At 31.1% G+C, this 14,220-nt stretch overlaps 1 protein-coding gene across 1 annotated transcript in view; it reads right to left on the bottom strand.

Annotated features, from left to right (window-relative positions):
• Positions 1 to 8,181, bottom strand: part of LOC106478637 (synaptogenesis protein syg-2-like) — a 263,962-nt gene extending 255,781 nt beyond the window's left edge. Inside the window, exon 1 of the mRNA XM_022382272.1 lies at positions 8,131 to 8,181. Coding sequence (XP_022237980.1) covers positions 8,131 to 8,179 — 49 coding nt within the window. The 5' untranslated portion in view covers positions 8,180 to 8,181. The remainder of the gene's footprint in view (positions 1 to 8,130) is intronic.
• Between the last annotated feature and the right edge of the window lie 6,039 nt (positions 8,182 to 14,220).

Below are 14,220 nucleotides of genomic sequence, written 5' to 3'. Positions count from 1 at the left end.
TGATGAGCAGGTAGAACTTTCGTGACATAGTTCGTTAAATGGTGTCAGCATAAAAACTTAGAACTTACTTTTACATGGTTGTATCTATTTAATTATTGTAGCTTGTAAGTATATATATATATATATTTGCAAGTTCTAACAACTTAATACTGACAAATACACACACACATATCTATATATGAACAATTATGAAAGTGTTAAGTATATTTTTATATATTAATGAAACTACATGTTTAGCAATACATTTTGTTTACATTTTAACAAGGACAAAGTTTTTTATATGTGTGTGGTGTTGAAGCTTAGGTGGTTTTTTTCTTAGAAATACTGTTATATATATATATATATATATATATATATCATCTATTTCCTTTTAATCTATTTACATTTATCAATATTCATATAGAAAAGCTACAGACGGTTTTCAGAGCGAAATTCATTAACAACGTCCACACAAGATCTTATACTCGTTTCTCGCTGTTTCCAGTTTTTTTTTGTATACTGACTAGAAATCTGTTATGATACTAGAAAATATTACATATTAAGTTTTCTGATCATTTCTGGACGAGATAAGCTAAAGTTCTACTTAACCCTAAAATAATGTAAAATGGAATTATATTACATAATTTATTATGTTAGTGCGACCTACACAAATTATAATTAATTTGGTGTATTTTAGTAAAAATATAGTTTAGAAGACCAATCACTTGAGTTAAAAGAGGATAATAATTATTAATAGTAGACACTTGCGGTCAAATTGGTATCTTTATTACAACAGTACTTCTTTAAACATAGGATTTCTAAAATAATGCAAAATAATTGTAATCAAAGACCATTTGTCTTAGGCTTAACATTAGGTAAGCCTTTATTAAGCACGGCCTATATTCGATAAAGGGATAAATTAATACTATAACTTGTGTAAATTTTTTGCTTAGTTTAGTTAGGGGTAAACTTTACTGTACTTAATGCTATCAGTAAATAAACTTATAATATTATTCTACGACCTAAACGTAGACCTTTTTAAATATTTGATAAGCTTTCAATGTGTTGTTGTTCAAAATGTCTAGTAAAACATATTTTTCCACCTTTTAATTACATCCTTTGAAATGAAGTGCGCATGTGTGTGCGCATTTAGACAGTAAGTTGAGCGCACATTTTCAGGAGAGACAAAACTGAGTATTATTATAATATATAAAATTACATACAGCATAAACCATTTACTGGGCTTGAAACTGAAAATGAATATATTTCAGAAATCATCAATTGGGTATTGTCATCATTGAAATCGTGAGATATTATGTTAGCTAACGTTAACCTATTCTTTGATATAAAAGGTACGAAGCAATTAAAGAATGACGCAAGTGACAGCATTCTATATTTTATGATACCTGTCAATGCACATTCTTTTCTATTGCTAATTCAATACAAGAATGTACATATATTCCAGATAAGGATGCAAAGTGTGATATAGATTTTTAATCCTAGAAACTGCTGTGTTTTCCTCTGATTTAGTTCATATTTCATATTGTTATTATAATATATTTCTTAAAGTAAGATATAATCGTTAGAATAAACACCGTGTTAAAGTGTTCAGTAATTACATATATAATCAATAAGCAGTGAAACATCAAGCCGCCTTTCCTTCTTTTGTGAACAACTCTTTGAAAGTGTTGAATCTTATTTCACTTATATTTGTTTACACTAACTGATCATTATTACACAGTAAGGATTCCATTTGGTGATGTTTTTAATGGTTTGGTTTGTTATGAATTTCGCGCAAAGCTACACGAGGGCTATCTGTGCTAGCCGTCCCCAATTTCGCAGTGTAAGACTAGAGAAAAAGCAGCTAGTCATCACCACCCACCGCCAACTCTCGGACTACTCTTTTACGAACGAATAATGGGATTGACCGTGACTTTATAACGCCCCCACGACTGAAATGGGGAGCAAGTTTAGTGGGACGGGGATTCGAACCCGAGACCCGCAAATTGCGAGTCGAGCATCTTAACCACCTGGCCATGCCGGGCCTTTTTTGAATGTCTGACAGCTGTTTCTGATGCATTAAAGTCCGCCATTTCGAATATCTTACAAACAAACTTTAAACTTTACAAAATACCTGCTTGACAGTTATTTCATGTATATAAAAATAAACTGATTGATCACAATATGTATTAAAATAAGTATAAGCTAACTCCAAATCTATCTTAACAAAAGAATTGTTACCTTCCCTTTACTTTAAATATATATATATATATATATACACACACATACAAAAAACATTAAAAGTAAAATTTACTTCTTCAAAACAGATTTATTTGAGAAATAAAATACATATATTTGAATAAATAGAAGACCAAATTCAATTCAAACAACTTTATCACTTTGGTAGCAAACAGGCCAAAGTTGTAAACACTTTAACATCGCGTTAATGCTGATTATAACATAATATTGGTCAGTTACACGGCAAAAAATTATATATAAGCCACAATAAACACCTTAACACACTGTACTATTTTAGAGAAGCATTTTTTTTTATTTTTACATACTTAAAAAATTACATGGAACTAATTTCAAACGCAATAAACGAACGATTGATTTATTAAGTTTAATTTATATAAGAATACATATATCATTAATTTCAATTCCGCAATGAGGAGTTTGCATTTTTTCCCCAATATTGTACAAGATAGCTTTGTTATTGCATTGTAATATAAGTTGTAACTAAGTTTATATTATAATTAATTTGATGAAATGAACTGATTTTATTTGATTTCATGTTGAAATAGTCAAAAACTGATGTCTTTTTTTTTGTTCTTGCTGTACTCAGTCTCCAAGCAGTTTTACAGAATAAATAGCGATAAACAATAGATGTCGTTGTTTCCTGACGAAGCGCTGGAACAGTTCACCTATTATTGACTTTGGGTGTTCAAATATGTGAAAGCAATAGCAAATTTTATAGTTTCATTTAATTTCTATTGTGTTCTTATTTAAAATAAATACTGTTTAATATTTCAATGTGTTCGTATATTTTTGTTCAGGATTAAAAAAAAAAATATGTTAAATGGTTTCTCAGAAACATAAGGAAATTTTCAACGGAATCGAAATAATATCATCTGAGAGAATCACCTTAGGCCTTGGTAAGTTACAGCACCATATGGACAAATCTTGTCAAGAGTACGTTTTTTTGTGTTTATATAAGAGTAAAACTAATCCTAACTAAAGCTGAAGTGAAACTTTTGCTATAAAGTCAGACCTCCGAAGCCTACACACAGGCAATAACGCAGTATCTATAAATCTAAGATTTATGGTGAAAGCCTGTGAAGAACTTAAGATTTCACTCACTGAAGTATACATTATATGAGCCGTAACATGTAAGAGAAATCTAAGAGAAAGAACTTTAAATCCTGTTTATTTGCTAGGGTTCCATAGGTTTATAGCCGTCAAAACGATGCCCGAACAATGGATATTGGTACGAAGTAGGTTTTTCTGTCAACAAAACCGAAGCTATTTCAGTTGCATCAAGATAGAGAACATCTTTCTAGAGACGTTTAAATGCTTCTCTCAACTGTAGGATATCCCCGTGCAAAGTCAGATTGAAAGAAATCCGAAATAAATGCCCTGCTGTTTCAACTGGTAGCCTGGTGTAGTCAGAGCTAGAAGTGTATACTCTCTTAGGAATTAAAGGAAATTCAAATAGACACACTGAGATAAAAATTGTTTTCTTTGATGAACCTATAAAAATATATTATCAACGAATATAAAGCTTGGTTAAATTGCTCTGAAAAATCTGGCAACATAATGCTAAGAAGTTAAACATCTTAGCATACATACTAAACCTTCTTCTGAAACAGTTGAAATGAAATACATTTACGATTTATCTGCCATAGCATCTACCCCTGTGGTAAATATATATATATATGTTAAGGCAGGCAACAACTTTTATCTATATACGAAATTGTTGAAGTTTTACTTTGTATGGAAGATATTATAAATCAACTTTATCTTTCTTCTTTAATCATTTAATTTTAAAATATATAGTTTTGTAGTGTCACATTGATGTGAATATATAAGTGTAACTCTTAAACATTAATTGCAGAATAATGTATGAAAGGAAAACAAGCAGGTAACTTGAGAATGTGGCAAATTGCATGTATAGTCTTGAAAGTTTCCATTTTCAAGTTAAAAAATATTTCTACTTAAACTGTTTTTTTTTTCTTAAACGTTTTTCCTTGTAACGAAATAATATATTAAGAATATGTATATATTGTTTTTGTACCATTGAGTACAAACTGGCGTGCATTAAGAGACGAGTGTTTTAACGTTAGAGACGAGTGTTTTAACGTTAGAGACGAGTGTTTTAACGTTAGAGACGAGTGTTTTAACGTTAGAAGACCATCATCACTGACGTTGAGTATATATTGTGACTAGCGTTCAACAGGTTCACTCACCTAGTGATAGCAGAAAGTTCGTACAAATTAGGAATTTTACTTTTTGTGTTTCAAATTTAGTTTGATAATTACATTTCGATATTATTGTTCTTTTCTTTTGCTAGTTCATAATATTGCATTTTACTAGGAATTTTTAAATACGTCTTTTTTTTTCCTTATAGTGAATACAAGGTAATTTCTTTTACTTCTCAGATTTCCTATATAAAAATGGCATAAAATAAAACATGAGAGGAAGTTGTTTTTGTTTGCAACTTGTAACAAACCAAAAACAAAAAAAAAACATTGTTTCAGAGACAAAGTCATGTACACATAATTAAGGAAGTAGTTAGGCAATCGGCAGTACACACGCTACGGCTATCATAGTTTGTGAATGTTACTGAAGCCGGAAATACGATGCAAGTAACAAAATTCACCGTCTCTAACTCCACTTGGTATATTTAAATAGTGAACGATTCTCCAGCACAAAATTATTTTTCATTATCTTTTGCAAGACAACTGTTCATCTTGTGTTCCCTTAATTTGAATTTATATGTCAATACTTTTCTTAAAGTTGGTGAAAGTAGATAATGTGTATAAAGCTTCATGGTGAGTTACGCAGTGTGTCTATCAATAAGAGTATGTGTGTAGTCTACAGGCGACAAACAGGAATCCGAAACAGCCATAGAACTCAAAGTAAGGTATATAACTAAACAGAACATATCAGGATAAGGACTAAATATGTAATATCCATGCAAACATTTCTCCACTCTGCGTGACACCATAAAGAGAACATACTTTTGGGACTTACTCTTCATTATTAGTACATTACAACAGGCGGTATGAAGTGGACACTGATTGATGAAACCACGCTAGCAACTCCTCTTTCCTATTTTTCCTACTCTTATGTATGCCTAACTTCACTTTTACTTAAATCAGAGAACTCGAAATAGCTCACTAAAGTGACTGAAGCTCCATGTAAAGAAAGAAGAAGAAGAAGAAAGAAATGGGCCAAGCTTAACGATATGGAACCTATAGGGAACTAATAATAATAAGCATATTACACTCATTTTGAGGGATACCTAGTATTTTGCACGCAATATTCAAGATATCCTTTGCTTATTATGCGTAAAAATTTCAAACTTTTTCAACGTAACTGTGGCACACATACACACACACATCACCGAATGTACAAAAGAAAAACAACAAAAATAAGAATGAAAGCTTTATGTTTAGTGGTTTCTTTATGACACTTCTATATTTATGATGAGTCAAACTCCTTTAGACTCCCAGATCAGAGATATTTTGGCTCTGCTAAAATCATTCTCTCCTTTCCAAAATCATTATTTTATTATATAGATAGGCCCGGCATGGCGAGGTGGTTAGGGCGCTCGACTCACAATCTGTGGGTCGCGGGTTCGAATCCCCGTCTCACCAAACATGTTTGCCCTTTTTGCCGTGGGGGTGTTATAATGTAACGTTCAATCCCACTATTCGTTGGTAAAAGACTAGCCCAAGAGTTGGCGGTGGGTGGTGATGACTAGCTGCCTTCCCTCTAGACTTACACTGCTAAATTAGGGACGGCTAGCGTGTAGCTTTGCGCGAAATTTATAACAAACCAAACCATTATATAGATAGAACTGCATTATTTGCATCTTCCATGTAATTCCAAGGAATTATAACAGCAACATAAACAAATAATTTTCATATTTTACTTCGAAATTTTCTTTTTATTTAGTTCTCTAAACTCATATATAAATATAATTAAAAAACTGCCATATTTACAGTAATGAGCATAACAACTAACCGTTTCAAAATAAGAAAAACTTTTATGATGTTTTAGAGTTGTAAATAGGGTTTTAAATATTTTTCATCTGTATATTTGATTTATCTATTATTACAGTTTTGTTACTAAAGAAAGGATTTTTGAATTATTTCTAAGGAATACAAACTTTAATGCAAGAAAGAGCTTTAAAATCGAACAAGTGAAACTTGGTATCGTGTTTAAATCATCGTTTAATCCACAAGCGGTTTGATGAGGAAATTATTTGTAACGTTCGCTTTCATTATGTCATACGAAACAAGTAAAATGCAATATTCTGCTATCATATTTTGTCGTCAGAATCGGTAAAAATGTCAAAACAATAGAATATCTTATTTGTAAGAAAATTTTATATTTTGTAAATCTATAGTCGGACATTGGACGAAAAACTCAAAGAAAAATTTTCTAATTTCGTTCAAAGCCACTCGAGAGTTATCTGCGCTAGCCATTCCTAATTTAGAAGTGATAAACCGGAAGGAATACAGCTAATCAGCATCATTATGTGTTGCTGCTTACCTAAGAAGAGTTGGTTTGACCGTCACATTGTGACGTCCCCATGGCTGAAAGGGCGAGCATGTTCGGTGATGGAATTCGAACCCGCAACCCACAGATTGCGAGTCAAGAGCTCTAACCACCAGGCCATGCCAGGCCAGCGTTAAATAACGGGAAAAAATATGGGGAAATGAACTAAGTGTCCTGAAGAAGGAATATAGAAAATCCAGAAAAAATTACTCTAAGAAAATATGGAAGAGAAGAGGCAATGACAAGGAATGAACGATAAAAAATAGTGGATATTTGACAAGTACTTAGTTTTGATTGACGATACTAAAATACATAACAAATATAACATTTTAGATTTAAAAAAATAATGACAACATATCATGAAGGATATAGAGTGTTCGGATTAAATCATCTTTATATTCAAGTATTAAATATTTTTGTCGAATATCAAACTTGCAGAAGTGAGGCAAATGGATAATGCTTAAGTATTTCAAGATTCGACGTAAGAACGTTATCTGAATTAATTACATTTTAAATGAAAGTTTAAGCAGCTTTTATAAATTACATCTTTCAAAGACTTGGAAATAAATATTGTTTTTAATTCTATGTACTATGAAAACATCTAACTCAAGAAATGTTTTAGGATAAACAAACAGAATACGTCTTCAAGATCCTTAAAAGAAAAGTGGGCGTCTTTAAGACAAATAATTAATAACCATGATTATTTTTAGTAACATTTTTGCCTCAAATAAATTGATGATTTTCATTCACACAATTTTTGTATTCTTCTTTGTTCTACCATAACGAACCTTTAAACAATAAATACTATAATCGTTATTCTTAATCAAGACTCTTGTCAATTGTTTTTCATAGTCATTTTTAAAGTCATGTGAGACTATGAAGTACTTACAGAAAAAAACAAAAAACAAACAAAAAATCTTGCTTTTTACAAGTGTGAGAGTTTTATAAATAATACAGTAGAACAAAAAAATATTGAAATATATTGACATAATTCTAAATCATATTTTATAAGAATATACTTTGATTTATTATCATTATTTAAAGCCGCATTTTACTGAAAACATTTAAACGATTTTGACTTATATGAGATGAATATTAATTATATTTGAAAATAATTTAAAACATTATTATCTTCACCTAACTAATTATATATTTGTTATTGTATAATTATATTGTATCTTATATTTTCCACGATTTCATTCTTTCGGAAATATATTATAAATTGGGAGATACTCCTGAATTGGCCAAACGTTTAGCCAATTGTTCTCAAGCAGTCTCTTATATACTGAACACCGCTTACCAAAAGAGATGCAGGTGCACTGAGAAACGACGAGAAAAAGGAAGAAGAAAAAAGTAAGAACTCACCGTTTATTTCCCTCAGGAACAGCATGCACATGATCAGATTACCATACATCTTGTCTTGTTTCTCAACAAAGTATTTTGATTTCAACTATGAAAAATAATTCTGCTTTTGGTGTACTGTAGAGAGTTTGGAAAAGGTTTGCTTGTGCTCTTCAATCTATTCTACCCATGTAATAAATAAACGGGATCAGTCATCTGAATTTCGTTCTCTTTCACGTCCTATAAAGTCTACAAGGTTGCCATATGACCCATCGTTGCAAATGCTTTTGTTGTACAGAAGAACTAGCCTGTTAAAGGAGAAAAAAAGAAAACTGCGTGTTATAAACAAGAACATTGCTGGGATGTTAGAAATGTATGCAATTTGACCAAAAATAAAATTAAAAAAAAAGAAGAAGAAAAATGATGACTGCTATAAATCTTGAAATGAACAATGCATTTCAATTTAATGTTATTCGCCAACAATATTTTCTCCACCACTAATACTGTTCTTGCTGGCAAAATAAATAAAAAAATGATTTATAAACCGTGAAACACTTACAGTAACTGATAATCTGACGAATTATTACATTTCTTGTTTTTAAAAAGTTGTGTAGTATTTTTATTTATTTCAAACATACACACCTAATTTCCCATCATATCATGTAGAACTCAGATAATACATACTGCAAATTAAATGATCTACTTTTTTCTTCCAAAAAATAGGTGTATATTATTACTTTGTGTGTACTGTACATATTATATGCTGAAACTTTCTTCAAATATAGTCTTATTTCTCTACAATAGCATGCACAGTATTTAGAAATAATCTTGTCGGTTAGATTAACGCCTTTGAATTACCATCTACTGATTTAGTATTACTATCAATATGTGAAAACAAATCACTTTTAACGTAATACTAATATATTATTCTAAAGTAAATCAAGGTAACTAGATCCATGACTGGGTAGGATAGGAGAGTTATACATTATTTATAACACCTTTCACACTATTTTGTGTGCTTATTACTCCATTGTTTTTGCCAACACAAAAGAAGAAATATTGAAGAATAATCTCAATTTTTAAACAAATGAAGTGAATATTCGTTGTACAGAGATTTTTTCTGCAAGTATATACGTGATGATAACAATAATTATCCTTGCACAGACTTTCGTATGAAACATTTCCTTTTAAATCCTTTATCCTAAATATGCTAATATACAAAAGCTTTAAGTTTTGTAACTTTTCTTAACTCCCTTTAACATTTGAATCATCATCTTCAAGATCCAAAACAAGAACAGATTTTGATTTTTTCGAAGCAGAAGAATCACAAGAGGTTTTCTTCTTTTCAATTCTTGTTTTCTTTTTATTCATTTTTAGGAAACTATCTTTGTCCTCCTTTTCTTGATAACTTTCAATGGATATCCCATCACGGTCACATTCACATCGACTGAGATTATTGCACTTGAAACACCTTTATACTTTTAAGATACAAGTAATAGGAGACTAAGGATCGTCTTCTGACGTTTCCATAGTATTCTGCATTCATTTTATACGCTTTAAAAAAGGAAACATCACACAGAAAATCAATAGATTTTTGATCAAAGAATGGAAAATATTGGTCAAAAGAAGGAGGACGAAAAATGTCGACAAAACACCCATTGAGCCCCCCCAGTGGCACAGCGGTGTGTCTGCGGACTTACAACGCTGGAATCACGGTGTCGATACCCGTGGTGGGCAGAGCACAAATAGCCCATTTGTAGCTCTGTGTTTAATTACAAACAAACAAATACCCATTGAAAACAATTACAGAATTTTGTCTTCACAGAAAGGAAGCCCTAATCCACATATATATTTAATAAGTTCGAACATTTTCCAGATTTTAAGTATTCTAGATGTATCACCAATCTGGGTCTGACGAATTCGCAAACTTTGGGTTCAAAAACCTTCAAACAAACACAAGCATATACATCCAATCCGAGAAAATGTTGACTCTTTTAATCATATATTACGTAGTGATTAACTATATTATAATTTAAGTACTATTATCTATAGCAAAACAATCTTTCTTTTTCTCATAACGTTATAGTGAGTACCAGAGTAATAAAAAACTGACAGAGCATACCTGATCCAAAGAGTTGCGTTCTTTTAGTACAACGGTAGTTTGAATTATTACCCAATAGTGTGCGTTACTATAGGCTACAATATCATGAATATCTTATTGATTAATATTTTTTTCTGGACACATAGTAAAAATGTTCAAGATCTAGTGATAATGACTGATATCGGAGAAGTGACGTTTTATGAAACACGCTCATAACGTTCGTCAGTTAAGAAGAATTAGTTCAGAGAGAAGTGAGTAGCTATATTGAGAGCAGGCAGTTTTTCTGAACTTATGTATTGCTATGAATCTACTCCTGATGATTTCTGCGTTCACATGAGAACTGTTGAATGAATGACTTCTCCAGTAATCAGTTGATATTTACTTTAAAATATACCATATGTTTTAGACCCAAACAAGGTCATAAATCATATAAAAACTACTAAAACAAACTTGGGGTTACATCTTGTTTCCCTTAGTACTATATTTATAGTAACAGCAATATTGGGTCATTAAACAAGAATTAATGCACAACCATGGATTTAGCATAAGATCAGGTGGACGTGTTGCACAAAATAAGAATATCTACGTCAATTACTATATGTTTCCCGGTCACCATCACAAACAACATAGATATTTGTGTTTAAATACACTGACTTTATTTTTAATTTAACATTTACTTAAACTTAATTATTCAAGAAAATGATGCAGTACTTCACACAATGGTTTGATAGATAGATGAAAAAATGAAAGAGAGAAGAATGAAAGAGATAAAGCAAATGCTAGTTATTGTAAAATTTTAACCCAAGAGGTGGACTTAAGTTCATTCGAGTAATTAATATCTTTATTCCAATGCTTGGTGTTAAGCAAACTAATGAAAATATCCACCTCAATGATGTAATAAACTGCTACTATGACGAAAATTAGCAAAGTTGAACGTTTGCAAAATATATTATTTAATAGAAAAACTTATATATACAAATATATATATATATACATATACAGAGGGAGAGTTTGAGTACTTTGTGTTAAAACAATTTTGGAGCATCGTCAAGTCGTTACAGTACAAACTGCCACGTCCGATCATGCTTTATCTGACGACCGTGCATTTTGACAATAGCTCTGTAACTTTGTTTCTATTGTAAAATGCTCCATTGTAAGGCTTTTATGTCAAAAGCATACCACTCTTGCTAACGTTTCCTTGTACCCTTTCTAACGGACCAATCATACAGATATACATAGGTCTTTGTATGGAATGTCAAGAATACCCGTTAAGTTCTCTAGCTCTTTGAAGTATGCGACGGTTCAATGGATATGTCAGGGAAGAAACTTGATTACACGTGACGTATGTTGTTTTTACAGACATAGATACTTTTTGATTCTTTTGCATACTTTTGCTAGGGGCAAGTAGATGGCTTTTGCTACAGACTTTCACGTTAGTGGATTCTTAATCCTTGGAATTGATTAAACACAAATCATTTTAACTTCTTTTATCTAAAAATGACCTTATCTGATTCATTAAACGGGATGTTTAAAGAGCATTAATTGACTCATTGCATTAAAAATATAAAACATCTTTAGTTTTAATGGCTATTATTTTACAACTCAGTTTGACTTATTGGAGTTGTTTGCAATGTAAAAATTTTTTTTCAGGTTTATGCTGAAAAATATGAGAATAGAATTGAATTATTTTATGTTGAGAAACGCTACACTAGATATTAAGTTACATGGAGACAATCAGCCATATTCTTGCTATTTAAGGATGACGTTTCAGTTAACGAACGCCTTCCGTGTGGACATTTAATCGACACAAAACGAAGAAAATTTCATTTACGAAAAGGAATTTTTTCGAAGTAACGTCCTAGTACAAGTATCGGCACCAGTGAATCTGAGCTTATCACTGGCTTGCCTCGAAACTTTTACAGCATTTGTTTAGGAAAAAAAGGACGAAAATGTGTAACGTTAATATTCCAAAATAAAGCTAGAAAAGTGCTCTAAAACACATCAAGCATTTCTCTTTGTGTTGCGGAAACATTTGAAAGCATTTATTATATAGCATTAATTCGTTTCCATCACTTCATAACTGTTAATTTTAAACTAAGTAGTAGGAATTCTAAAAGGATGGCAATCAAATTAGTGAAGTGAATGCAATTTTGTCTCAACACAATCCTAGTTTTCAGACCGTTGGTAAACTTTCTTGATTCACTTCAATCGTTAAGGCACCCAACACTAATGTATTCTCTAATACGAATGTAAAACTCCAAAAATAACAGTAACGATAAATAATTATTAAAGCATTAGTATTGAAATCTTATCTGAATTATAAAAAAATACCTGCCTATAATATATAGATACATCACGAAATATGGAATATTCTTCTTCAGTCGTTTGCTTTCTACACATTAGTATCTGGCTAGACTTTCTAGTCGGTAATATCTGGCCAGTCCCTTAATTTTTCTTTTGTAACGTGCGCGCTTATACAGACACACACACATACTCTGAAGCTTTCTAGAGTTTGTTGAAAATATTTTACAATACTACATTTTAAACTTAAACTCTTCACATAAGATACTAGATTAAATCCACAAACGGTGGTAGATTGAATGAGTTCTACTTTCATACGATTTATTTACTTTATATGCAAGAATGCTTGTGTTAACTACTTGATTCCATGACTCAGTGAAATTTGATAAATTCTCAAAGTAAGCAACAGATATTCTACTTTATCACAACATAGACAAAATCATATCCAGTTTTTTCTAGCCTAAAATAAAGTACATACGGAGGTCCACATAGTAGGTATAACACATCTAACACATACCATTCCATATAAGCGAAAGGCTTAAACAAAAGGTAAAAACTCCAGCACCGCTTTCGATAGATTAAGAACTTATTTCATTAATTCTATTTTTTTATTTATTAGTTTCATAAAGTTTAGTCTTGGATGTTTGCTTTATTTCTTAACATAATGCTGTATGCAAAGAAGATGGAAATTTTGAATACAATTTCGTAAAACGTTTACTGCAGTTTATTCTACATTCAAAAACGTGGTACTAGTCTCTGAACTTAGAATATCCTATGTACCTATTACTTTGAATAATTGATACCATAATCAGCTCAAATATTTCTTATTTAAAATGATGTGCCTGAAGACTTGTAGAAAGGATAACACAGGTAGTGTTTAGTGTAAAATACACAATACCGTATATTGGCTAAACTAACATAAGAAATAAACTACAAAAAGAGGACACGTGAAAATGCCTTACTACTATTTCTTTTTTCAAAAGTGTTATTTACTTTTTACTTTCACAAAGATAGTGAATGTTCACACGCTCTAGTTCCCATTTTATTTTCTTTAAGAATCAGCATTGTTCGCAGGAAGGAGATACAGCCTACACAATACTGCCTATTTGTCATCGAAAACAACATAATACTTTGAATTTCGACTCCTTTAGAAATGAAATTCAGTCAAAAATTTATGTATACAAATCTTAGATAAGTGTTTTTGATTGTATACAGAACGTCCCTTATTATGCATCTTTGGCAAAAATTTCTTTAATTCAACTTAATAAAAATAGAGATTTATCTGGCACGATGAGAGACAATATATCTTAAACGTAGATGTAGTGTTCCATCATTTTCGTAGAATTTGCGTTATTAAACAATTTCTGCTGTGAGAAACAAAGATCTGGTTTTCAGATTTATTTTGAAAGGGAAAATGTATGTAAAGACACATCTGTATGCAAATTTTATTTGGTTTCCTGATGTGGACAGCAATAGATAGACTATATTAATCTTATCGATCAATTCCATCAAACTACTAAACGTCTAACCACGATCATCAAGAAGAGATTGAGTACTCTCTCAAATGAATTAAAAAATGAGAGAACGAATATTAATGAAGACATAGAAAACCTAAACCAACCATTCCGTTGTTTGTCATTCGATAATGTGCATCGTTGAAATACACATGCAGATTGTTTTAAACAAAAGAAGAAGAGCGATGATTAGATGAG

This window comes from Limulus polyphemus, unplaced genomic scaffold, assembly GCF_000517525.1.
Source record: "Limulus polyphemus unplaced genomic scaffold, Limulus_polyphemus-2.1.2 Scaffold236, whole genome shotgun sequence".
In the NCBI taxonomy this organism is placed as follows: domain Eukaryota; kingdom Metazoa; phylum Arthropoda; class Merostomata; order Xiphosura; family Limulidae; genus Limulus; species Limulus polyphemus.
Note: the sequence above shows the minus strand (reverse complement) of the source record. Positions and strands in the feature narration are given on the sequence as shown.